The sequence below is a fragment of the Brassica rapa genome, chromosome A04 (assembly GCF_000309985.2).
Source record: "Brassica rapa cultivar Chiifu-401-42 chromosome A04, CAAS_Brap_v3.01, whole genome shotgun sequence".
In the NCBI taxonomy this organism is placed as follows: domain Eukaryota; kingdom Viridiplantae; phylum Streptophyta; class Magnoliopsida; order Brassicales; family Brassicaceae; genus Brassica; species Brassica rapa.
Window position 1 is genome coordinate 15,610,854 of NC_024798.2, and position 27,559 is coordinate 15,638,412.

Genomic DNA, 27,559 nt, shown 5'->3' on the forward strand with positions numbered 1-27,559 from the left:
ATTTTATGGAAGTAAATTTTCAGATGAGAACAATATGTATATGGACAATAAGCGACTTTTCAGTATATGATATATTATGTGGATTGACAGCGATAAAAGGTTATCGTTGCCCTTACTACCAAAATAGTACATATGCTTTCCAACTAAAACACAGACGCAAAACGTGTTGGTTTTATCTATCACATGAGATTTCTACGAGGCAATTCGTTCATCTCTGTTCTTCAGGATATGGTCATTCACTTTATCGTTCTTCAAACATCTAGATGAATAGATGGCGGCTTTTGAGAACAAAAATGCAACGATCTATACCAAAATGCAACGATCTCTACCACTCAACTAAATACTAGCTTCACCCTTGAAGTGACCCTTGAGGCGCAATAATCTCTACCAAAATTTTGAAAATTTCGTTCCATGTCCATTTCTGTTACAATTTTATGCTGTTGTTTCTTTACATCTGAATCAAACATAGGACTGCTGGTTAATTAAATAATCCAGAGGGATAAAGGTTGTTAGCACGTTGTGAGGTCATGGTGACCAGTTATCCCGGTTGTTTCTCTTCTGTACACAACCTTTTATAATAAAAAAATCAAAGTCAAGGATCAACCTTAATCTTGACTTAAAATGTACGAGCAACTAATCCGAGAGGCGAAAACTGTTTTCTTTTTGACTTAAAACTGTCTAGAAAAATGAAGAGTCTTCAAGGTCTTTTGCTACCTCTGATCATTGTGTCTTTTGTCACTAATGCACATCTGATTCAAGCTCAATCTGATCCCAAAGGTACACTCTCTCAAACAATTTAAATTCCCTTTGTTTCAGTAGAATTTGATTTTTTTTTTTAAGTTTTGAATTTAAATTCCCTTTGTTTCTTATAATATGTTTGACATGGATTTATGTGCAATCTCTTACCAGAATTCATCAACTTGGACTGCGGATTACACCCCGCAGCATCTCCTTACACCGAACCATTGACTGGATTAACATACACATCTGATTTCAACTTCACTCAAGGTGGTACAAGTGGTAGGGTAGAAAGGTTTTCGGAGGAAGCCTATAAGCCATTCAACGTACTAAGATATTTTCCAGAGGGAATAAGAAACTGCTATAATCTTAAAGTCACTTCAGGCACCAAATATCTTATCAAAGCTCAATTCAACTACGGGAATTACGATAGGCTCAATGATGGCCCGGAATTTGATCTTTATCTAGGTCCCAATAAATGGACAAAAGTTGATCTTTCAATCTCTCCAAAAACAGAAGAAATCATACACATCCCAAAGTTAAGCTCTTTGCAGGTTTGTCTTGTTAAAACAGGGGATACCACACCAATCATTTCAGCCTTGGAACTGAGACCGTTGAAAGATGACACTTACATCACCACAAATGGCTCCTTGAAGCTCTTACAACGACAATACGCTAGCAATGATTTTTCCCGTCAATCTGTCCGGTAATTTTAATTTTCTTACTTACTTCACAAGCAAGCAAGCTTTGTAAAAGATGACAAAGATTTGAATATTTGAATATTAATTTTCAGGTATCCTAAAGATGCATATGATCGTGAATGGGTTCGAATAGGCGATTCTAGGTTGAATTTTATAAACACAAGTCTCAGTGTAAACTCTTCTGCTCCTTATGAGCTACCACAAGATGTAATTTCAAAGGCAGTCGTTAACAAAAACGTGACTGAAAATTTATCTTTTTATTGGAGTGTTGATAACCGTGATTATCATGCACTCATCTACCTTCATTTCTCTGAGATACAAACACTTCAAGGCAACGACACAAGAGAATTCGACATTGTGTGGAAGGGAAACGACCAAAACATTACAGTTTCATCTTATCGCCCTCCGAAGTTACAGCTAGAGACTCTATACAACACACCCCCTTTGAAATGTATGTACAGTACTCAATGTACAGTGGAACTTGTTATGACTCAGAGCTCAACCCTCCCACCAATGATTAATGCTATGGAAGCTTACATCATTATGCCGTTCCCAGACGCAGGAACTAATCCAGAGGATGGTTAGTCAACTCAATCATCATTAGTATCGATTTCATGCACGTGGTATTAACATTTATGTTTGTGTATATCAATTTTGGTTTTTTTTTAGCTGTGGCGGTCCAGAATGTTAAAGATACTTATGAGCTGAATAGAATTGATTGGCAAGGAGATCCATGCGTTCCTCGACAGTTTAAATGGGAGGGCGTAAATTGCAGCTACACAAATGCTTCTATTCCACCAAGAATCATATCGTTGTAGGATTATACAATCACAAAGTAAGCTATATACTTTGTAAAGTTTCAATGCCTGAAAATGTGTGTGTTCATATTACCAGAGACTTATCATCAAGTGGACTAAACGGGGTCATAGCATCTAGCATACAAAACCTAACCCATCTACAAGAACTGTGAGCTTATAGTAAGTGTTTTTTAAGCACTAAGATTGCTTCTTAGTTATTTATCTTAATCAAATGCTAGGGATTTGTCGAATAACAATCTATCTGGAGGAGTGCCCGAGTTTTTAGCCAACATGGAGTCATTGTTGATCTTGTGAGTATATATATTTCTTGGAAAACAATGTCACATATTTTCACCAAATATATGTGTGAATGATTTCTATATAATAATGTTCTCTGTCTCGACAGAAACTTAGGTTGGAATAGCTTAGCCGGTCCAATTCCTCAAGCCCTTCGCGATAGAGAAAAGAAAGGCCTGAAATTGACGTAATTAAGCTTCTCCCTAAAAAAATATATATTTTCCTAACAATTTTTGTATATTTAGTAACGTTCTTGTTCTATAGTACTCAAGGAAATCCAAATCTTTGTCTCTCCGGCTCATGCAACAATAACAAGAAAGTCTTAGTACCAGTTATCGCATCGGTTGCTTCAGTCCTGGCTCTTATCGCCTTGCTGGTTCTCTTTTATATTTTCAGAAAGAAAAGACCCCTATCAGAAGGTAAATAGACAAACAGAATCATCCATGAAGAAGCATACACAGACTTAATAAAATATTAGGTTTCATTGTATATGATAATGGGGCATTGCTTATGATCTCGCATGTAAAGGCGCAGCTGCTACACGAGAGTTACCAAGAAAGTCATCAATCTTTTCCAAAAAGAAAAGGTTCACTTATTCAGAAGTAGTAGAACTTACAGACAACTTCAAAAGAGTTCTAGGAGAAGGAGGATTTGGAGCTGTCTACCACGGTTCTTTGAGTGATACCGAACCCGTAGCTGTGAAAGTTCTCTCCGAGTCCTCAGTTCAAGGTTATAAGGAATTTAAGGCAGAGGTACTAACGTTATTCCATTGGCTTGATCAAGAAAACTTGTTTTAAGTCGTATTGAGAGTTTCATATGTATGAAATGGATCCAAAAGGTGGAGCTTCTTCTAAGAGTTCATCACGTAAACTTGGTAAGCCTTGTTGGTTACTGTGATGAAGGAGGTCATTTGGCACTTATATATGAGTACATGGAAAATGGAAACCTTAAACAACATTTATCAGGTTACTGTGATGAATGAGGTCTTAATTAGTCTATGAATCAATAAGACTTCAATATTTAAAGATTAAATTAGCATTTTCATTTACAGGACAATCTGCTGGATCTACTTTGAAATGGGCTAGTAGACTAAAAATAGCTGTCGAGGCAGCACAAGGTTAATTCTTGCTAACATGACAATTTTAGTTGTCCTTTTTATAACATTGCAAAGATCATATATCTCTCAACTTTAAGATCTTACCAACTTTTGTGTCAAAATAGGTTTAGAATACTTGCATGTGGCATGTGAGCCGCCAATGGTTCATAGAGATGTAAAAAGTACAAATATACTATTAGACGATCGCTTTGACGCCAAACTTGCGGATTTTGGGCTTTCAAGATCATTTTCCGTTGGAGCTGAAACTCAAGTAGTGGCAGGAACGTCAGGATATCTTGATCCCGAGTAAGTTCTCCAATACATAGTAAACTTTCATTTTTTGAATCATTTAGTTCCATAAAACTCTTTATTTTTCAGATACTACCAAACAAATCGGTTAAATGAGAAGAGCGATGTCTACAGTTTCGGTATCGTACTTATGGAGATCATCACAAACCGATCTGTGATTGAGCGAACTCGAGTAAAAGCTCATATAGCAGAATGGCTAAAGGTTCTTATAAGCAGAGGAGATATTGAGAAAATCGTTGACTCAAACCTTGGTAGAGATTATGATTCTAATATAGCATGGAAGATTCTAGAACTAGCAATATCATGCGTGAGTCATTCTTCATCTGATAGACCAAACATGTCGAAAGTTGTGAACGTGCTTAAAGAGTGTTTGGTCTCTGAGAATTTGAGGACAGGAGGACAGATTCAAGATGATGACTCAAAGAACTTCTTACAACTGACTGTTGATTTCGGGACTCGAGTGACCCCTGATGCACGCTAGGCTGGGACATGAATCGAATCATTTATCTTGTTGTCATGTTGTATTTCTTTAATTTTTGTTTATGTTTCTTTTTCATATTGGTCTGAATCTCTGATTTGTTTTTTCTTGTTCTTTGACTTGTCTTCGTTTTATTTGAGCGAGTGGTCTTCTTTACACATGGATCATGGTTTGTTTTCTTTTGGGGTTTTATTTTTAAAAGATAGACAATGTAATTAAAGATGGGCGATGGAGTGTATGCTTAAGTACTCAATTTGTCAAAGTTTTAGAACGGATTACAAGGACTTGATTGCGATGATTAACGAGCCTCATGCTTGACCGAACTTAGCGACAAAACTGGAGAAGATAGAGACTTTCAAGATATACTTTCCGAACTTTAAGAACACTCATATTTCATGAACGCAAATTAGATTTCGGATTTCTTAGCTAGGACTGCAAGATCTTTCCATAGAATTTTCTATTTCTTTGGTTATTCTATTTCGGTTTGGTTAACCAGACCGCTTCAAATTTGAGTAATATAATAGTTTTGAGGAAAAAAAAATTAAGATCGTATCCTAATTCTTTATCTGTATATATGTATTGTTGATTTATACAATATTTTTCAATTGATCCTATGATTTTCTAAAATAAATTTATTATAGTTATTCACTTATTAAACATTAATTTATTTTCTAGTGCATTATGTGTCGCTCAGAAACTAGTATATGTATATTTTAATATAAAAACGTAAAAAGGAAAAAAAATATTATATTTTTCCGGGTGGTCGTAGATCGGATCTGAATCATCAGAATTCACGACTCATAAGCAGTTAAATCTATTCGATCAACGAGATTCCAGGAGTAAGCAGGGTTTTACGATCACACCGACAAATATGAAAGAAAGAAAATCTGCCAAGTTGAATCATCAAGACAGCGATGAACAGATCCACCACCAAAACAGTCACCTGGCTTCCTTCAAGTTCGCCAAATTGTTCGACTCAGAAGCTTCCTGGGACAAGGTAATCTACTCTCTTCCCTGCTTTCTAACTCTAAAGTTCATTCCTTTATGGATATTAGCTTCAGATTCTGATGGGTTTATGCCACTATCTTAAAGGCAACTCTTTTGTTTTTGAAGTCTTGTGGTCGTTTGTTTTGTTGTCTGATTGGGGACAGGATCAACTAGGAGATGTGTTGCATTGGATCAGGCAAGTTGTTGGCTTACTCTGCGGTTTGCTTTGGGGTGCTATTCCTTTGGTTGGTGGCATTTGGCTTCTTCTGTAAGTTTCTTCTCTTCTTCAATCTACAAGTTTGACCTTAAAGAATGTAACTTTACCCCTTACAAATAGTCTTGACTTATCTAATTACAACCACACTACATAGGAGGCATTTGAATGTTACTTGAGCTGATTTATCTTATCAAGTTGACTTTGAAAAATGTGGCAGGTTTCTGGCGATCTCCTCGGGCATAGTATATGGTTACTATGCGTTGATTCTAAAGATCGATGAAGAAGACTATGGGGGTCATGCAGCTCTTCTCCAGGATGGTTTATTTGCTTCTCTAAGTGTGTTCCTGGTATATATATCTACATTTTCTTCCTCTCTCTCTCTCTCTCTATACAGAATATTTATGGCCTCCTACCCTAAGATAATAATGTCTATTTATGTTTCAGCTAGCGTGGATTCTGGTGTATAGCTTGTCTAGCTTCTGATAGAGACACAAGTGTCTTGCGCTTAAGTGTTGCTTTTGCCTCTGCTCGGAAGAAGTTTAGGAGAATGTGCCCTTTCACGGTTTCTTCGATTACAGTCTTCTTTACGCTGCTCTTGATGCTTTTGTGTTTCTTAAGATGGGAACTAGCATTGGTACATCTTGTGGGGTTTTGCTTTAGTTTTGTCTACTATACTCTTTTTTTATCTGTTTAATAAATTAAGTATTATGTGTTTATGCTACAAAAGGGTAATTTTTTCCAGGGTTACTCTATATTTTGGTTAAGAAGTCACTGGTATCGAAAATCAAGAAAATATTTCAATAGATCTAACACAACAGAAAGCGAATCAAAGAAAAAAAAAAGACTGAAGGGGAAAAATTAAATGCGTCTGCCGGGAGTCGAACCCGGGTCTATTGCTTGGAAGGCAATTATCCTAACCGTTGGACTACAGACGCTTTGATGTTCAACAACAAGAACAGTTTATAATATAGCAGAACATTTGCTTAATCAAGAACTTTAATAGTACTATTTTATCTGATCACATTACTAAATCTAAAGCCAAAAAAAAATAAAAAATTTACAGAACTTTCAACTCAGATTTGCGCTTTTTTGTCATTCTTGTTGAACATATTTTCAAGTCGCAACTAAAACTCAGAACATAAGACAAAAATTTAACATGCCTTGAAATTTTGTGAAGCTAACAAAACCAGATATAAAACTACGGCCTTGTGAAATTTATACCATGACAATCACAGCAACTACATTCATTTCTCTTCCAACAAAAAACAAAAGAACAATCTAATATCAATCAATCAATCAATCACTCAACGCCTATCGAAGTAAGAATCCCACTCATGCTTCTCAACATTCCCAAACACATTATACTTCCAAGAAAACCTCTCCGGAAAATCAAAAATCTCTTCATTCCCTTCCTCAATCCTCTTCCTTAAACCCTCCACTCTCCCTAACACCCCTTCCACAGCCACATCAAACGCATCTTCAAACCTCCCCGCGTCTCCTCTCTTACCCGAAGGGTTAAAATACATCAACCTCGGTATCAACTTTATCACTTCTTCTCTCATCGCCACAACTTTCGCCTTCGGTATCCTACTCAAAACCCTCTCTATGCTCGCTTTACCTTCTTTAACATTCTTCCCCGGTAAAAAAACAGAATATTTACCAATATCTTTAGGTAAATGCCAAATATACTGCGCGTAAGCTGACCCCGGGTGAAAGAAAACCGGTATACAACCAGCTAAAATCGAGTCGAATGTGGACCGTCTAGTGTAGGAGTCACCCGGTGGTTGGAGACAGAACGTTGAGCTCAGGAAGAACTTCATGATCTGGTCGGGTTTGTAGCATTTTTGAGATCCCGAGACGCATTCAAGAAGCTTGCATTTTCTTCTGGAAGCTTTGCATTGGTCCATGATCTCGCTTCTTATGCTGTCACCGAGGTTTGGACGTGGTGCACCTACGAAAGAGAATAGGTAACGACGTTTGATTCTTCTCATACGGCTCTGCCATTGGAGAATCTCTGCGTTGGTTGAAGGGTGGAAGTAGGTTGGGTAAGGAACTGCGAATCCGTGGTAGTTCCATGGGCTTGATTCGATTAGTAACATCGTCATGTTTCTTATTTCCGGTAAGATCATTAACCTGGAGAAAGAGACAAAAATGAGAAAGCTTGTCCAATAAAAAAATAAAACATTCATGAATGCTCTCTATTATGTAATTATGCAAGACTAGTGATAAATGTATTAAGAATTTTGAAGTATTTGATCTCCAAAATTGATTAAATTTTTCATAGTACTTTGTCATTCTCTTAATGAACTTGAGTTTTCCTCACTAAACCATTTTGTCATTCCTTTCTACGTATGATTTCAGTTTATACTATGATCCTGTCATGTCATACCAATTGGAATCACATCATCATCACAATAATAATATACCCACTTAGTTAGTTTTGACAGTAGACAAGATAATTATGCAACTATTTTATCACTCACATGTTTTTTTTTTTTTACCACTCACATGTTTTGACACTTATTCATCAGTTTTGACACTTATGCAATTATGCAACTATTTTACCACTCACATCATCATCACAACTAGTTTTAACACTTATTCATTAGTTTTTTTTGTGTTTCATGTTTCTGAAGTGCTATATAGTAACTAGTAAAAGTGAAACGTTTATGCTAAATTAGTATTTTTTTTTTACCTCTTGTGTTTCTCATGCTTCATTATACAGTATGCTATTTTGCTATTCCACTATTCATTTGGTATACGAATAAGATTAGCGACGCACCTGTTTCCCCAATCGGATTCATTCCCTGGTGTACGCATAAAGTCCCAAGTGGTGCGACCAGCCACCATGAAATGATCTCGACCGTCCATTCTTTTCCACTCTTGTCTCTCCCTAAGCCACTTCATCAAATCAAGCGCCGCCGCATCTCTCATGGATGGGAACGGTCCCCACAGAAACCTCATCAAGTCTAAACCCGGATAGTAAGGAACATACACAGCAGAAGCAAGAGAAGAGTCTTTGGTCAAGCACTTGTACTGCTTCATCCTATTGTGGAATATCACTTCCAATGTGAATTGATTCGTGGCGAACCAGCCGGAAACCCCCTCCATGTTTGGTAGAGGAGGGCCTAAACCAAAGTTCGATGTTAACTCGCACATATCAGTCCACCTACTCAACGTCCAACAGTTCTTGAGAAGCTCTTCGTTGAATAAAGATGGAACATCGTGCATGTAAACGTATTTCCCTCGACATGGATCGTTACGTCGCGTTACTCTTGGCCGTACCACAACTTTAGGTCGGTTCCTCTTGGCGCTAATTCTGCTGTTGACCTTGGAAGTATTATTATTCGATGTTTTTTGCTTACTCTCCACAACGTTATTGTCATCAACTCGCTCTTTCTTTGATGTAACATCGTTCCTAGGCTCGAAAAAGTTTGGTTCCTTGTCGAGTGATTGATGATTTTCATCACTATTATCCACATTGTTCTCGTCGTCATTATTAGGTCGAACCATTCTCTTATCCGAAGATCTCGTCCTTCGTGACTCACGATGTCTTCCCCTAGACCTCGTGGACCGACGACTCCAAGCCGTATCACCTCTCTTCTTCACATTCTCAACGTCTTCTTTCTCAAGTTCCTCAACGAGATCAGACACAACCTTGGCATCTTCCGAAATCTGAACCTCTTGAGAGGAACCATTGCCGGTAACAGGAACAGTGATGTTGTCGACGTTTGAGACAACAGCTTGGTCGGATTCATGGTTTTGTTGTGAGACGTGGACGGGGAGATCGATCACGTTTTCTTGCCGGAACAATCTCTCGTGGTTATGAACGGTTTTTACGGAGGAGTTAAAAAGGTAAAGCAAGACAAGCCAGAGGAGGAAAGAGACCATTGCCACGTACCAAAAATATGTTCTGTACTTTGAACTCGACTTGTCCATCGCCATGGGTCTTTTCCTTTGTAGTTTTTTCATGCATTGGCCAAATCTAACCTCAAAACCCTGATTTGTTGCGTGTGGCTAAAGAAACCGCGAAAGGATGTGATGATTCTGAGTATGAATGAGAGATTTCAGGTAAAAATGGATCTCTTGTAGATTCAGACCCGGAGTGGAGGCTGTGTGCGAGATGTGAGATTGTGAGAGTGTTGAAGCGTTCAAAGGTTTTGTAGTAATTAATAAAAAGATGTGTGTGTGTTTTCAGTAAACCAAAAGTTAATTAGTAGTAACATTTGGGAAGATGTAAATAATCAAAGATTCTCTCGCACAAGTGTCCTTAATAAGAAGTGTTCATACTCCCTAATTAAAATCTTCTTTGATTAATGGTGAATACTTTCTCTTACGAAAGTAACACGTTTATTTAGAAAATACTTGCAAAATATTGAATCTTATGTAATGACAATTTATGTAAATTAAACATGAAATAAAGGTTAAATTTTGTGAGTAATTACCTTCTTTTTTACTAGTAGAATTGATTATTGATAAGAAATCTCATGCGTTTCAGTTCGGTTTCAGGTAGGAGCTATTCGGTTCCGGATATATCGGATAAATCATTCTTATACTCAATAGGTACTTATGAAATTTCGGTATGGTTTTGGTTCGGTTTCGGATACCCGTTTAATATATGAATCAAATATATATAATATATAAAATATATTAGTTAACATGTTAATCTAAATGGTTTAGTGATTACACACTTACATATTCGTCAATCCAACCAATGTTTGAGTCACTAAATTGCTAGTTTTATAAGTATTTACTATATTTAAATACCATATATATATGTGTATAATATAAAATAGTACATAAAAGTTAATAGTGGGTTAATGACATTTTGCCTTATATCAACAAGCTGAAACTTGTTTTTTTTTGGATATTCAGATATCCGTTCGGTTCGGGTTTGGTTTATTCGGTTGTAGAAATATAGAAATCATTCGGGTATTTGAGAGTTTTGGTTCGGTTTCTGTTTCGGGTAATTAGGTTCGGTTCCTATTCGGTTTTTTTGCCCAGTGCTAATACAACATATATTATCACTATTTATTCGATTTTTTCCTTTAATATATAGTTGATCTCATCATGTGATTAATCAGCCAAATGTTTGCACTCAAATCTTCTAACTCTTAAATGTGAAAACACTGTTAGTTGTGATTTAATTTAAAGATAAACAAAAGAAAAATCCTCGTGGCTCACGAAACACTTTGCACATCTCGGAGGATTCACGTCCGGGTTTCTTCTAGGCTTTGTTTTTTTTATCCGTCTTCAGTATGGATACTTCAACCAGAGGAACAATCCTCGTAGCTATGCTGCTTCACCTTCTGGTAAATCCAAACACAAGCCGTATCAATACGTTCTCTGGATCACTTCTTTACTGCTTTTGGTAGCAGGATATACTGTTGGGATACGAGGGATGGATTTGAACAAGCATTGTTCATGGTGCCATTATCTCAGCTGTATGCCTACGTCGCTATGGAATTGTAAATCTCAAAATGTATACTGAGAGGTAAAGCCTTTTCATATTTCAGTTATTGTTTTTCCTAATTGTAACTTGTAAGTTTATGAAGCTAAGAATGATTGTGGGATTTGGTGCAGTCGAGCCAAATCGGGAAGCAGATGAACTTGACGTGTATTGCGAACGGGAGAACAGAGATGTATAAGCTCAGTAACGATAACACGTCTCATGTTCAGCAGTTGTGTTCCCAATTATGCAGCTGGTACTAGTATACTACTAAACATCTAACTGATATAATCTTTGTAGAAAGTAGGAATATCTTGGAAAGGGACAAAGATTGTTTACTTAATATGATTTTATCATATGCACTTGTGATTTTTCTTGTTGATCATTTGTCTGGTTCCACTTCTTGTTTCATTGCATATTTGCATATGTAAGAACATATTCAGATTATTAGAATCAAGCTGAGGATGAAAGACAAATCTGTTGCAGTGCAGACCATTGAACTCAACTTGTCGTAGCTACACCAATTTGGACTCACTTCTCCTTAAAAACTCCAAACCATGGGTTATTATACCTGGCCTAGTATCTCATCAGTTCTAAACCGATGTTAGTCATATATCTATCTTTTTAAAACTGAAGTACAAATAGAACTAACCTTCTTTTTAACAATTTATTACATTAATATTTTTTTTCATTTTTTCATTTAATTTAACAATTTCATTAATTACATTACCATAACAATATCACATCATTAATTATATTAGGATAATAATAGTAAATAGTTTTATTTATTAGTTAATTAAAATTAACTTTACGCCAATTATAAAAATAAAAAATGTAAAATAAATGGGTTTTGCATATGGTTAAAAGTTCGGTTTAGTTTGTTTTACTAGAAATTTTTTTATTTTATTTTCAATCTGTGAAAAACTATGTAGCCAAACACAGAATTTAAAGACATGTTTATGTGAATAAAATAATAATTTAAATAAAAATAATTAAAATGTACTACATTTATTGCACTTAATTTTTTACTTCATATAACTATTTTACTAAATAAAAAAATATTTCTATTTCATTTAATTTAGCCAAACACATAAAAAGAATCATTTTTATTAGTTTATTGAATCAATTAGGCATGAACATTGGGTAGTCATTTAAGTACGAGTTGTTCCTATTATAAATTTATGTGCGGGTTTCGAGTTGAGTTTTTCTGGATCTGAAGAAATTCGGTTCTGATGTTTAGAAACCTAAAAATATCCAAATAACCAATTTATCTTAAACATGTTCGGATATTTGTATAAAAAATAATCATATTACTTGATTCAGTCCAAGTTTTTTTAATACAATTAGTTATATGGTAACATATCTAAAATATATAACACTAATTATAAAAAATAAATATCATAGTATAAAAATGTGAAACCAATACCCGCGCATAAACGCGGATTAAACTCTAGTTTTAAGATTAAAACATTCACGCGAAAAATAGAAAATGCTTGTTTGCTTTTTACATGGATGTTGCATCTAGATTCTTGCATTTAGATACAGAAGCTTTGAAATCCATGATTTAGATGTTCATTTCCTCAAACTAGTTTTGCATCAAAAATTGTGTTTAGAGCCCCTAAAAACCTTTTTTTTAGATCCCCTAAGAACATAGGCACAACACTGAACTGACTCCATTTAATTATCTTTTTTTTCATCTTCCCTTCTCGAGCAAATCACCAATAATTTTTTTTGTCATTCATCACTCTCCTGAAGTTTTTTTCCACTTCCGGCAACTTCTTTTTGGTATATGATTGGTTGGATTGTAATTCTATATTAAATGTCGTAGAATTTAGTCAATACTACTTGTATGTTATTTTGTAGTAAGAAAATCATACAGTTTCAGAACATAAATAAGAAAAATGCTTTTAACGTCGTAAGTTTTATATGGAAATCACAAGAAACAAATTAAATGATTTAGGAATAAATGCTGTTAAAATGTAAAAGCATTAGGTTGAACTTGTATCAATCAGGTTTAGATATCATGGTTTAATCCTTTAAGAACCCAAACCGTCTAATTTCATCGAACCATGTGATAGAGAAAAGTTTGTACAATATATTAGGGATTTACGCGCAGAGATCAGATGAACATGATAAACTGATCTAGCTACGAGCCTACGATAAGATAATAGAAAACTGAATATAGTACGTGTGGACAGAGACTGTTATCCATTAGTATTATAGTAATATACTACAATTTACTTTCAAAACTTCTCTCCCAAAGGTTGAAGACAAGCTTGATAAATTGTGTCTTGCCTTAGTTTGGTGACATATTCAGTTTTTTCACTTTTTACAAAAAAATATCAGTTTTTCACTTTGTACCACTAATCAATATTATATTGATTGAATACTAATTATGTGATAGTTGCCTTTATTATATATGAGTGGGACGTAAAAGTTGAAATTATTAGTTAAAGTTCTAGTCATATTTAAGTTAAAGTTTCTACCCATATTTTTAGTGTCGTAAATGGTTAGTGCGAATATGATATTCTTCTACAAAAAGAAAAAAAAGAACATGACAATCCTACGACCATCTGACTTTTCCAAATAATAGATGAAGTAACAACCAAGAAATAATATTGAGTCTAGTATCAAAAAAAGAAGAGAATGTTGAGTAATATATTGTTTTGGTTTTTCTTTAATATATAATAAAGTATTACAACTAGATTGAGTTGATATCTTTATGGGTCGTCCAGCTTGTAAATAATATATTTGGAAAAAGTTGGCAATAAAATTGTCATAACAATATAGTAAATAAAAGGAAAAATTGAAGACGAAACAACAGAATAAATTTTAGTTCTGTGGATGATAATGAAATACTAAAAACCAGCTCGGATTGAAAACCCAATATATACAAAATATTTATTATGTTTTTTTCACTAAAAAGAAAATTAACAACATAAATAAGCCTAGAGTTAATCCTGAAAAAGAACGGAACTAAAAATCAAATTGAACCAAAATATCTGAAACTGAAACTGAACTGAGCCCTTTAAATATCATAATGGTTCTTATATTATATATCCGAAATAACGAACCGGAACTAAAACCAAACCAATAACCAGATAGATACCCAAATATCTAAAAAAACAAGTCTCAACTTTCTAATACAAGGTAAAATGTCATTAACTCCACGTGAACCTGAGTTAGATAGGAAGAGTGAAAAAATTGTCACTACAAAACCACGTTACCTTTTATGTATTATCTTATATTATAAATATATATATAGTATTTCTAAATTAAAATACAATAAATACTTATAAAATTAACAATTCAGTGATTCAAACTCTGGTTGGATTAACGAATATGCAAGTGTATAAGATCATCTCCATCTCTATTTCATAATATACTCCAAAATGGAGTTAGAACAATGATCTTTTATTTTTGTTCATATTTCATATTTCATTCTATTTTTGAAGTAAATTATGGAATGGAGATGAAGATACTAACCATTAGATCACTTAGACTAACATGTTAACTATATATATTTTATATATATATATATATATATATATATATATATATATATATATATATATATATATATATATTTGATTCACATCTCAAAAAAGTACCCGAAACCAAATTGAAATCTCATAACTACCTATTAGGTATAAGAATGTTTTGTCCGATATATTCGGAACTGAATGGTTTCTAGCCACACCGAACCGAATACTCGAATGCCCGGTGCTACCTAGAGTTTTATTTTAAAATTCACTTTCTAGTAAGAATTGTGGAGCCTCTTTAATACGATGGTTAAGAGAATAATAATTAATAATTGGGGTTTGATTCCTGATAAGGCATAATTTCTACGGTTTAATGAATATACGTTTACAGGGAAAATATAGTAAGAGTAAAGTTTTTCATCATAATATAGTGTATGTAAATTGTCGTTATTGTAAATTTATGTGGAGTAGATAAAATCTATACTATTAATGCAGAATTTTATAGGATTTTGCCCTTTATTTTGCACTAATATTACAACCTATGCCACTGAGAATATTCACAAAATTAAAAGGAAATTTTAAACTACTTCCTTAGTCCAGTGGTTTGAGTAATGGTTCATTAGTGCTTCTACACCAAGAGATCTGAGTTCAAACCCTAGAAAACGTAAATTATGCAGATTATGGAAAAACAAAGTTATAAAATGTTTTCAGCATGGTGCATGGCGTATCATCGAACATGGATCTCATAGGGCGCCTCAAAATGACGCAGTCAAGTATGTATTCTCATATGATAGTAGAATTGTCAGCCGTAAAATTTTCTATGTAATATTTCTCAGCGGTGTAATAGCATAATTAATTTAAAAAAAAACTACACCAATATATTGTCAAATAAAAATCTGTTGATTTTTTTAACGCTGATTTATTATGATATTACAATTATGATATTAGAAAAATTACATAGACGATTCGACAACCGACAATACTACTTACCTAATGAGGATCTCTGCCTAACTGCATCACCTGAGCCGTCCTACGAAGATCCACGCGTTACCAGATTTACTTGCACCATGTTGAAGATCTATTGTAAGCCTTTCTTCCGTAGTTTGCATAATTTTTTTTAATGAATTGCTTTTTCCGGGACTTGAAGCCTGAATTTTCTGTAATATGGAAAAAAATGGATAGTCTGGATTTCGAACCCCAGACTTGGGTGTAAAAACCTTTAAACCTTAACCAATATGCTACGGTGCTTCCATAACATCAGGTGATATACGTTGAAAAATATTTAATGATCAATATATTGTCCTCTTTACATGTCGACTTACGACATGTACTATACAAATATAATTTCTCAAGTGTTGGCACAAATCAACACAATTAAAAATGTGGGCACAAGTGCTAATATTTATGCAACAAACAAAAGTAAATATATGTTACAAAATTAAAACAACAAGAAATATGATTTACACAAACATATTAAAAATCAAATATATGAATATATTCAAACGAAAGATATTTTTGTGCTTTTAAAGCACGGAACAAACTCTAGTTATCCATTCAAGAATAGTCGCTAAACACTAGTTGTTTAAAAAATAGATTGAATTGTAAGACAACAAAACAATTTAGTAAAATCTAGAATTTGAATATTAATCTTTTTATTATTCAACCGAATTTACAGAATTTATTTTTGGGAAGTTGGCAAGTTGCGTTTTTTAGTCTACCCTTTTGCTATATTAAATCATTAAAAATTATAGATTTCCCGATCTAGATCCATTTTGACCAAATTTGTATTGAAAACATGGAGAAATGATATCAAATTAAAAGTACTGTACACCCAGAAGCCAGACAATTAATCTATTTTGAGAAGGGATAAAGATATTCAAAGAGTATATTCCATAGTGAGTAACGTGTAATCAATTTTTTTTATTAAATTAAGATTATTGTCGTATGATACTTTTTTTTAAATAAGATATATTATCTTTTAATCTACGCATTAGAAATATTTTACCTGATTTTTAGTTAATTAAAATTACAATTTCATACATAATTTGTGTATCTTAAGTTCTATATACGTGTATATATAATTCATTGGGAAATTCTCTATGAAAGACCTAAAAAGTCACAAATATAGATTTTAAAAATAAAAATGACCAAAAATAAGCTTATTTTTTTTATGAAAAAAAGTAAATATACACTTATATCCCTAGGGTACTTAATCTAGATATTAGGGTTTTGTAGTTAAAAGTTGGAGTTTAGAGTTTAGAATTTATGGTTTAGAGTTTAGAGTTGAGGAGTAGGATTTTGGGGATAAGATTTCAAATTTTACAAAATAATTTTTTTAAAAAAATTCAAAATAAAAAATGTTATTTTGGTCATTTTAGTTTTTAAAGTCTATTTTTGTGACATCTAAGAGAAGAAAAAATTACTTCCGCCATTAGAGTCACCCGAGGTGCAGAAGTAAACTAATTTAAATCTTCCTTGATAAGATAATGCAGAAAATTAGGGGAGAAAAAACACATTGCAAAACTTTTATTTGGAAAACATTGGTTGAAGAATATATTATTATTTGACATATTTTAAAATGATGATATTGGTTTGTTAAGTTTCATAATTTTATTGAAATGTGATTTTGAAAAATATAGAAATATTGTGTATTTACTTTATTCAAGTAAAATTTAAATGTTTAATAAATAATTTTAATATTTTTTTACTTCATCGTATATACAAATTAAACATACTCAAATATGTAAGAAACAAACAAAATAAGTAAGCAAGACATAACATTTGCTATAGAAAGTGCTGACTCATCATACAAAATATTTTATAAAATAAATAGATAATAAATATAAAATACTTGATACTGTTACGAAAGTCAGCAACACTTTCGTGTGAGAGTTGATATGGAGCCCATATCATTTAAAACTCACAGTAACAATTGTCGAAACCTCTTCTATATAAGGAATTGTATTGCGATCATTTTATGACGCCCCTTTCGAACGTAATAACATCAATCTCTCTTATTTGGTATACTACTTCTTCTTCTCATTTATTAAGATTATTATTCTTTTCTACTTTCTATTATTTACGTAACATGATCAAACAAATAGACACCTCTTATATATGAAACAATATATAATATAATTATAACACGTTATCAGCACGATCACTCTATTATTATAATTCTTTCTTTTGATTATTATGTTCGGAGTGGGGCCTCCATTTTATTTGTTTATGATTACCGGAGTGCGGCCCTGCCGCCCCGCCTTTTATTGTTAATTTTACAATGGTTGCTTAAGGCACCATGATGGCCGGTATACCGCCTAAACATTTAACTTGTTATTTTATTTGAGTGCATTATCATAATTTATTATTTTACAGATTTGATCACCTTAATATTTTTGCTTTCAAATTTGACGGATAATTTTATCCCCATAGATAACTAAATATATTTAAGTAGGCACATATATTTATATATATGTTTAAATTGATAAATTTTATAATTGCTCACTGATTGTTTATGATTAATTTTTTTTTCTATCTTATGTTTTTCTTTTACCTCCAACGGTCATATATAAATTTAAAAAAAAAAAAAAAAAAAAAAAATTACTTTCTAAACGGCTAGTTAACGGCTATGAACAGTGTTTTTATCTATAAATATACTCATTTCTCACTCATTTACTTCATCCAAAACATTTCATCTTCTCTCAAATATTTTCAAATCGCTCCATTACGGTTTATCATTACAAAAAGGATGATTCGCATATTTTTGGTTGTATGTGCAATTCTAATTTTTGCTTCTATGTACGGTCTTTTTATCGGAGAATTTGCTCCTGAGGAATTTACGCTCAATGTCGGTTTACTTTTCTATGCGCTGTTTCTCCTTGTAATTGCGTGTATTATTAATATAAATGGTTCATTTTAAAATTATGAAATTCTAATATATTATTTGATTTTAGAAATCCAATGGCAAACATGGAGAAGCTCCAATTCCCCGCTCTAGACATCACCGGCACCAACTACATTTCATGGGTTACAAATGTCGAACTTCATCTTGAATCTCTTGGTCTATCCGAGACCGTTAAAGAGATTAATACTTCAACGCCTCAAGAAAAGGCTAAATCGGTGATCTTCCTTAGAAGACACCTTGATGAAAGTATTATTTATGACTATGCCAACATGAGAGATCCTAAAGAGCTATGGAAGTCTCTGAAAGATCGTTTTGATCATCAGAAAGACATAACACTTCCACTTGCTCGGGATGAATGGCAGAGTCTGAGATTTCAAGATTTCGACAAAGTGATGAATTACAACTCGGCTGTGTTAGGGATTGTGGCCAAATTGAGATATTGTGGTGAAACAATCACCGAATCTCAAATGCTTGAGAAGACATACACCACATTCCATAAGAGCCACATCACCCTACAACAACAGTACAGGTTGCGGGGATATATTAAATTTTCAGAATTAATTGTGGCGCTTCTCATAGCAGAAAAAAACAACGAGCTTCTGATCAAGAATCACATGACTCGTCCAACTGGTTCAAAACCGTTTCCTGAAACAAACGCGTTAGATGCAAAGAAACCAGTCAAGGAAAATAAAGCCTATTGGGGTCGCGGTCGTGGTCGTCAAAACTACCGTGGACGTGGACGAAAGTACAATCCACAAGATAGGAAGTCATTCCAGTGGGTCCGCTCTGAGCAAACCCCTAAGGGAAAAGAACACCAAGGAAATACCTCCCAGAAGCGAGAAGAAGCTTGTTTCAGATGCGGTACTAAGGGACATTGGTCTCGTTTATGTCGTACCCCTGCACACCTTTGCGCTCTATACAAAGAGTCCGTCAAAGGAAAAGAAAAGGAAGTAAACTTTGCGGAACATTCTGAGGGTACAACGCACCTCGATGCGTCTGACTTTGTGAATGATTTCGAGGAGACCGCTATCCCGGAAGCCTAAGTGCCCATCATGTGACTCTTGAAATTCCACAATTATACCATAAATAATTGTTGTTTGTGGAAGATTAATGTATAATTATTGTGTGCTTTTCACCTTCTTATGTATAATTATTGTGTGTTTAATGTTTGCTAATGATGTATAATATTTTATGAATAATATTATCTTATGTTAATTCTTTTTGTTTGTCTCAGAAATGGACATTACAAATGGAACATCAACCAAGATCAATGCTAGAGATATTTGTATACCAGATAGTGGAACAACGCACACTATTCTGAAGCACAGAAAATATTTTTCTGAACTAAAACCGACAAATATCACTGTTCATACAATATCGGGTCCTGCAGACTTGATCGAAGGAATTGGTAAAGCCCATTTCACGTTACCCAACGGGACAAAATTCTCGATAAATAATGCACTATTTTCTCCAAATTCTAAAAGGAATTTGTTGAGTTTTAAAGACATATATCTTCAAGGATTTGATACTCAGTCTGCAACTGAGGATGGAAAGAAGTATATGTATATTACTCTTGAGAAATCGGGAAAACAAAAGGTATTGGAAAAATTACCAAAACTCTCTTCTGGTCTACATCATACATATATAAGTGCCATTGAATCACATTTGGTGATTAAGGAAAATTCTAGTGATTTTACACTATGGCATGATCGTCTTGGTCATCCAGGCACTACAATGATGCGAAAAATCATCGAGAACTCACATGGTCATTCACTGAAACCCCAAGAAGTTTATCAAGGGAATAAAATGACATGTACTGCGTGTTCTCTTGGAAAGTTGATTATAAGACCATCGCCAACCAAAATAGATAAAGAGTTACCAAAGTTCCTTGAACGAATTCAAGGCGATATTTGTGGACCTATACATCCACCTTGTGGACCATTCTATTATTTTATGGTAATGATCGACGCGTCGAGTAGATGGTCACACGTTTGTCTATTGTCCTCTCGAAATATGGCATTTGCGAGATTTTTATCTCAGATAATCAAACTAAGAGCTCAGTTTCCTGATTATCCGATAAAGAGAGTTAGACTGGACAACGCTGGTGAATTTACCTCCCAAGCATTCAATGATTATTGTATGGTAACTGGAATTGATGTTGAACATCCTGTTGCTCATGTTCATACACAAAATGGTTTGGCCGAATCATTAATTAAACGTCTGCAACTGATTGCAAGACCATTGATTATGAAATCTAAACTCCCAACTTCTGTGTGGGGACATGCTATTTTGCATGCAGAAGCATTGATTCGAATAAGACCAAGTGCATATCACAAATACTCTCCCATACAGTTAGCCTTTGGACGAGAACCAAACATTTCTCATCTAAGAATTTTTGGTTGCGCTGTATATGTGCCGATTGCACCTCCCCAACGTACAAAGATGGGACCTCAAAGGAGGTTAGGGATATATGTTGGTTGTGACTCTCCATCAATTATACGATACCTAGAACCACAAACTGGTGACGTATTTACGGCACGTTTTGCTGATTGCCACTTTGATGAAAAAGTATTCCCAGTTCTAGGGGAGAAAATAAACAAGTAGGAAAGGATATCAAATGGTGTGTACCATCTTTACTACACCTTGATCCTCCTACAAAACAATCAGAATTAGAGGTCCGTCGGATTATGCATTTACAAAGCATCGCAAATCAACTACCCGATGCTTTTGCAGACACCAAATTGGTTACAAAATCCCATATACCGGCTGCAAATACTCCTGCTCGCTTAGAAATGCCACATGAACGTGGAGTAGAAGATAATACACGAGAGTCTAAAATACGCTTGAAGCGTGGTAGACCTATTGGTTCTAAGGATAAGAATCCTAGAAAAAGAAAGGAGTCAGAAAAACAAAATTCTTCCAATATAGCAGAAAAGTTGGAAGAGATTAACAGCGAGGTCAATGAGAATGTTGAACATCATGATTCTGAAGAAAATCATGAGATTTCTATTAACTACATTCATAATAGAAAAATATGGAATCGAAACAAAGTGAATGGTGTTGATGATCTTTTCTCATACTTTGTTTCGAAGGAAATAGATGAAGAGAATGATGACCCTGAACCAAAATCTATCTTGGAATGTCAAAAGAGACATGATTGGATAAAATGGAAAGATGCAATACAAGTTGAACTCGATTCACTTAACAAACGAGAGGTATTTGGTCCTATTATAATCACACCTGAAGCTGTAAGGCCAGTTGGTTACAAATGGGTTTTTGTTCGGAAACGAAATGAGAAAAGCGAGATTATGAGATATAAGGCTCGTCTTGTAGCTCAAGGATTTTCTCAAAGACCTGGAATCGATTATGAAGAAACATATTCTCCTGTTATGGATGCAATCACATTTAGATTTTTGATGAGTCTTGCGGCTAATCAAAATCTAGAGATGCGTCTAATGGACGTTGTTACTGCATACTTATATGGATCTTTGGACACTGATATTTATATGAGAATCCCTGAAGGATTTAAAATGCCAGAATCATTAAGTTCTAAACCTAAAGAGTTATGTGCAATAAAATTGCAAAGATCATTATACGGTTTAAAACAGTCTGGACGCATGTGGTATAATCGTCTCAGTGAACATCTAACTAAAGAAGGATATGTAAACAATCCTATATGCCCATGTGTTTTCATCAAGAAAACATCATCTGGATTTGTTATCATTGCCGTATATGTTGATGACCTAAATATTATTGGGACTAAAGTCGAAATACAAAAGGCATCTGATTATTTAAAAGGAGAATTTGAGATGAAAGATCTCGGACAAACAAAATATTGTCTTGGCCTACAAATTGAGCATTCTCAAAAGGGTATATTTGTACACCAGTCTACATATACGAAAAGAGTGTTGAAACGATTCAACATGGACAAATCGACTCCACTTAGTACTCCTATGGTCGTCAGATCACTTAATGTCGAAAATGATCCCTTTCGACCACACGAAGAAAATGAAGATATACTTGGTCCTGAAGTGCCATATTTAAGTGCAATAGGAGCACTTATGTATCTTGCTAATTGTACTCGGCCTGATATATCATTTGCTGTTAATCTTTTGGCAAGATTTAGTTCATCCCCTACGCAAAGACATTGGAATGGGATCAAACATGTCTTTCGCTATCTCCAAGGAACGATTGATTTAGGATTATTTTATCCTAATAATACTAACGGAGAAATAGTTGGCTTTGCAGATGCAGGATATTTATCTGACCCTCATAAAGCTCGATCACAAACAGGGTACGTTTTCACGGTTGGAGGAACCGCTATATCATGGCGATCCCAGAAACAAACACTTGTAGCCACTTCCTCGAACCATGCTGAAATAATCGCTCTCCATGAAGCAAGCAGAGAATGTGTTTGGCTCAGATCAATAAGTAAACACATCCTATCAAGTAGTGGGATCAACGTCGACTCAAAACCGACCATCATATATGAAGACAATGCAGCATGTGTCGCTCAAACAAAGGAAGGATACATCAAAAGTGACCGAACCAAACATATTCCACCAAAGTTCTTCTCATATACCCAAGAACTCGAGAAGAATAAAGAAATTGAAGTGAGATATGTTCGATCCTGTGATAATGCTGCAGACCTCTTTACGAAGTCACTATCCACTACGACATTCAGAAAACATGTTTACAACATTGGAATGCGTCATCAACAAGACCTGTAACGATCGTCTATTCGAGGGGGAGCTTCTGAGTTGTACTCTTTTTGCCTTACTATGGTTTTTCCTACTGGGTTTTCCAAGAAAGGTTTTTAATGAGGCAACAAGAGATGATATACATGAGACATTAATGATACTGGTCTCCAAGGGGGAGTGTTACGAAAGTCAGCAACACTTTCGTGTGAGAGTTGATATGGAGCCCATATCATTTAAAACTCACAGTAACAATTGTCGAAACCTCTTCTATATAAGGAATTGTATTGCGATCATTTTATGACGCCCCTTTCGAACGTAATAACATCAATCTCTCTTATTTGGTATACTACTTCTTCTTCTCATTTATTAAGATTATTATTCTTTTCTACTTTCTATTATTTACGTAACATGATCAAACAAATAGACACCTCTTATATATGACACAATATATAATATAATTATAACAGATACTTCAAATGTTAAAAACGAAAGATTCTTACTGCTACGTTTTGAACAATGGACCACGTGCATATGAAGTTAAACTAATATACCATTATATTATGTATAAATTATTGTTCAATTTTAGACAATTAAACAAAATTGTAAGACATTGGCATATATATTTTAAACTGTTATACGTAAGTATAACATAGTTTGCTAAGTATGCTAACTATTGTGTACATAAATTGTAACATTTAAATGTAAAATTATAAACGAAAATTTTAACTATGTAAATTATAGGAGAAATTAAAAATATTTTGATATATGATTTTCTTATAGTAAAATCAAACAGTAAATTTATCAAGTTCATTCAAAAAACAAAAGAAGGCTTAAAAAAACATACACCACTCTGCAGAAACAGCAGCAAGAAGTAGAACCAACAAAGGTAAAATTTATTGATTTGAAAAATATTCTTTCTGGCCCTAAAATATATCTATATAATTTAGTATTTTAATATTTAAATATGTATATGTTATATTAAATTTAATATGAAGAAATTTAACAAAGGTAAAATTTCAGTGATATTTTTTATAATATTCTGTGTTTGATTAATGTTAGTTTTTCTTTTTTTTACACGTGCTTTAGAACATAAAATTATTTTGATAAACTGTTAATTCATTTTAACCCCTTCATATTTGTCAAGACTTATTTTAAACATTTTTCATAATGATAATCTGTTTTTAACACTCGCATTTTGGTATAAATATCGTGTATATATGTTTAAAAAATGGCCTTTAAAGTTTCCTGACCTAGTGGGTTTCTGACACACATAAACAAATAAAATGTACTTTTCAAAAATCATTGAAAATTGTACCTTTCATCCATTTGTTATTTTCTGTACTTTTTAATACATAAAAAATACATCTTCACCACGTACATACATCAACTCCCCCCAACACAAAGCTTTCTTCCAGAGTATCTGAATCAACACATCTTAATCCCAACAGGTACGCTTGCAAAATTTGTTTCTTACCAAACACAAAACATCATTATCTCCTAGGGATTAATAAACATCATAGCTTAGTGTTTAGGTTATCTGTTTTTCATTTGCTGTGTTATTATCTTGATCAGGTAGAGAGAAAAAAAAAGTTCCAACCTTCAAAACGTGTTTTCTCTCAGAGACTAAGGATTTGTGTTTTCTTGTTGAAAAAGTTTTAGGGTTCTTGTGATTACTGATGGGTTCTTACTCTGCTGGATTCCCTGGATCGTTTGACAACTTCCATTACAATTACAAGATTGACTTTTCCAATTTTGGAAATGGGTTATATCTGGATGATCAACCTTTCTTGAGAAGTCCGTCTCCTTTTCCTCCTCTTCCTCTCCCTCCTCTTCATCCTCCTCCTCATCCAGAGCCATGTTCTCAACAGAATCTTCCTGCTGATGCTGATGTTGATGCTGATGATGATTGCACTGATTCTGTTCTGCAATACATAAGCCAAGTGCTTATGGAAGAAGACATGGATGACAAGCCTTGTATGTTCCATGATGCCTTGTCTCTCCAAGCAGCTGAGAGATCTCTTTATGAAGCTCTAGGCGAAAAGTACCCCGATTCTACTCGCCCTGTTCAGTTATCTCATAGTCCTGATGAGCTGAGTGATATAACTTCTTCAGGCTATACCTCAAGAACCACCACCACCACCACCACTTCCTCTGATTGGAGTTTTGATAGTTTGGAGAACAGTAGGCCTTCTTGGATGCAAACACCGATCCCCAAAAACTTCGTCTTCCAGTCTACTCCCTCTACTAGATCCAGTCCCAATAGTGGCCGTAACACGGGTATTAGGTCAAGTTCTAGTAATGACTTGGTTTCTAACATGTTCAAAGATAGCAGCTGGGCGTTACAATTCAAGAAAGGTGTGGAGGAAGCAAGCAAGTTCCTCCCAAAGAGTACTCAGCTGGTTATAGACGTGGAGAATGATCATCACTATGTTCCTTACAGGATAACCGGAGAGAAATACCATTGGCGTGAAGATGAGCATTTGCCTGAAGAAAGAAGCAAGAAGCAACCAGCTGTCTACGCCGATGACCCCGAACTATCTGAAATGTTTGATAAGATCCTCTTGTTCGGAGATCCCAAGGAGAATCCTAAATGCATTCTCAACGAAACCTCCCAAAAGGAACCTCCCAAAGCTTCACCAAGTCCCAAAGGCGAGACAACAACATACCCGAGGGGACAGAAACCAACTGCTTATGTGCAAGAGATACCTGACTTGAGGTCCCTTTTGCTTTCATGCGCTCAAGCTGTCTCGGTTAACGATCATAGAAGAGCTGAAGGATTGTTACGACTCGTCAGGCAACATTCTTCGTCTTACGGAGATGGAACAGAGAGGTTAGCTCATTACTTCGCGAACAGCCTCGAAGCGCGTTTAGCCGGGACGGGTACGCAGGTCTACACAGCCTTGTCTTCCAAGAAAACATCCGCTGCCGACATGTTGAAAGCTTACCAGACCTACGTATCGGTCTGTCCGTTCAAAAAGATCGGTATAGTTTTCGCTAACCATACCATTCAGCAGCTGGTTAAGAAGACTATGCCTGACACCATCCACATTATAGACTTTGGGATATCTTACGGTTTCCAGTGGCATTCTCTCGTTCATCGACTTGCATGGAGACGTGGCTCCTCGTGTAAGCTTAGGATAACGGGTATTGACTTGCCTCAACGTGGGTTTAGACCAGCTAATGGAGTTATCGAGACAGGACATCGCTTGGCTAAGTACTGTAAGAAGTTCAACGTGCCATTTGAGTATAACGCTATTGCTCAAAAATGGGAAACGATAAAGCTTGAGGACTTGAAGTTGAAAGAAGGCGAGTTTGTGGCGGTGAACTCTCTCTTTAGGTTTAGGAACCTTCTAGATGAGACGGTGGCGGTGGACAGCCCTAGAGATGTGGTTTTGAGACTCATACAGAAGATAAAACCGAACATCTTCATCCCTTCTATCTTGAGCGGTTCTTATAATGCGCCTTTCTTTGTGACGAGGTTTAGAGAAGTTCTGTATCATTTCTCTTCTCTGTTCGACATGTGTGACACTACTCTGACGAGGGAGGATCCAATGAGGGTCGTGTTTGAGAAGGAGTTCTACGGGAGGGAGATCATGAACGTGGTGGCTTGCGAGGGGACGGCGAGGGTGGAGAGGCCTGAGAGTTATAAGCAGTGGCAGGGGAGGATGGTGAGAGCTGGGTTTAGACAGCTTCCGGTTGAGAAGGAGCTGGTTCAGAAACTGAGGTTGATGGTTGATAAAGAGTACAAAAGCAAAGAGTTTGATGTTGATCAAGATGGTAACTGGTTCCTTCAAGGCTGGAAAGGCAGACTTGTTTATGCTTCTTCTTTTTGGGTTTCTGTGTAGTGTTGTCTTTTACATTCCAAGAAACTGATTATCTCTAAGGTTTGTTGTCTCTTTGTTAACACAATGACCTTCACATTTGTATATTTGTACAGGTTTAGTATTCTTTCCTACTAAACCTTTACAAATAACACAAGACTATTTCAATAAATAAAAAAAATACAAAAGAGATCATATTTCATGGGAGAAAGATAAAATAGCCCAATATGGATTCTATAATATTTGAATAAAATGTTAAAATGAAAATTGTAAATATGATTAGTGAAATTTGGGGTTTGATTTTGGGTTATAAAAACAATTGGAAATTTTACCACCAAAATTAGCTTATTATTGCTAAAAATAACTTACAATTTTACATTTATATATAGGAATTGATATAATATTTAGATTATTATAAAATTTCGATTTAGATTGGTTAATTTTTTTTTTCGGTCGCTGGTTTGATATTAATCTTTTTCCACTCATATTATCATTAATATTACTCTCTCCGTTTCAAAAAGATACATATTTTAGACTTTTCACACATATTAAAAAAACACATTAAAACTTGATTGTAACTACA

General features: G+C 34.6%; 5 protein-coding genes and 1 non-coding gene across 6 annotated transcripts; 4 read left to right on the forward strand and 2 right to left on the reverse strand.

Annotated features, from left to right (window-relative positions):
* The first annotated feature begins 21 nt into the window (after window positions 1–21).
* Window positions 22–4,572, forward strand: LOC103864934 (probable LRR receptor-like serine/threonine-protein kinase At2g28960). The gene is made up of 12 exons (XM_033289296.1): window positions 22–1,444; window positions 1,532–2,019; window positions 2,109–2,253; window positions 2,334–2,405; window positions 2,476–2,547; window positions 2,643–2,720; window positions 2,798–2,952; window positions 3,062–3,285; window positions 3,372–3,498; window positions 3,585–3,650; window positions 3,755–3,935; window positions 4,008–4,572. Exons 1-12 carry the CDS (start codon window positions 891–893, stop codon window positions 4,417–4,419), a joined length of 2,574 nt encoding a protein of 857 aa, XP_033145187.1. The 5' UTR covers window positions 22–890; the 3' UTR covers window positions 4,420–4,572.
* A 529-nt stretch (window positions 4,573–5,101) lies between these two features.
* Window positions 5,102–6,372, forward strand: LOC103864935 (uncharacterized protein RAB5IF homolog). Its single transcript, XM_009142711.3, has 4 exons — window positions 5,102–5,413; window positions 5,568–5,671; window positions 5,838–5,967; window positions 6,065–6,372. Exons 1-4 carry the CDS (start codon window positions 5,288–5,290, stop codon window positions 6,101–6,103), a joined length of 399 nt encoding a protein of 132 aa, XP_009140959.1. The 5' UTR covers window positions 5,102–5,287; the 3' UTR covers window positions 6,104–6,372.
* Window positions 6,373–6,483: 111 nt separating this feature from the next.
* TRNAG-UCC lies at window positions 6,484–6,555 on the reverse strand. Its single transcript has one exon. It is a non-coding gene; the product is annotated as a tRNA-Gly (tRNA).
* A 121-nt stretch (window positions 6,556–6,676) lies between these two features.
* Window positions 6,677–9,656, reverse strand: LOC103864936 (probable xyloglucan galactosyltransferase GT11). The gene is made up of 2 exons (XM_009142712.3): window positions 8,403–9,656; window positions 6,677–7,753 (listed from the first exon to the last, which is right to left on the reverse strand). Exons 1-2 carry the CDS (start codon window positions 9,590–9,592, stop codon window positions 6,925–6,927), a joined length of 2,019 nt encoding a protein of 672 aa, XP_009140960.2. The 5' UTR covers window positions 9,593–9,656; the 3' UTR covers window positions 6,677–6,924.
* Window positions 9,657–18,511: 8,855 nt separating this feature from the next.
* On the forward strand, window positions 18,512–19,498 carry LOC103833812. The gene has a single exon (XM_009109872.3). It carries the CDS (start codon window positions 18,512–18,514, stop codon window positions 19,496–19,498), a length of 987 nt encoding a protein of 328 aa, XP_009108120.2.
* Window positions 19,499–24,271: 4,773 nt separating this feature from the next.
* On the forward strand, window positions 24,272–27,178 carry LOC103864937 (scarecrow-like protein 33). The gene is made up of 2 exons (XM_009142713.2): window positions 24,272–24,603; window positions 24,809–27,178. The coding sequence occupies exon 2, from the start codon at window positions 24,832–24,834 to the stop codon at window positions 26,998–27,000; it is 2,169 nt and encodes a 722-aa protein (XP_009140961.1). The 5' UTR covers window positions 24,272–24,603; window positions 24,809–24,831; the 3' UTR covers window positions 27,001–27,178.
* The last annotated feature ends 381 nt before the right edge of the window (window positions 27,179–27,559 follow it).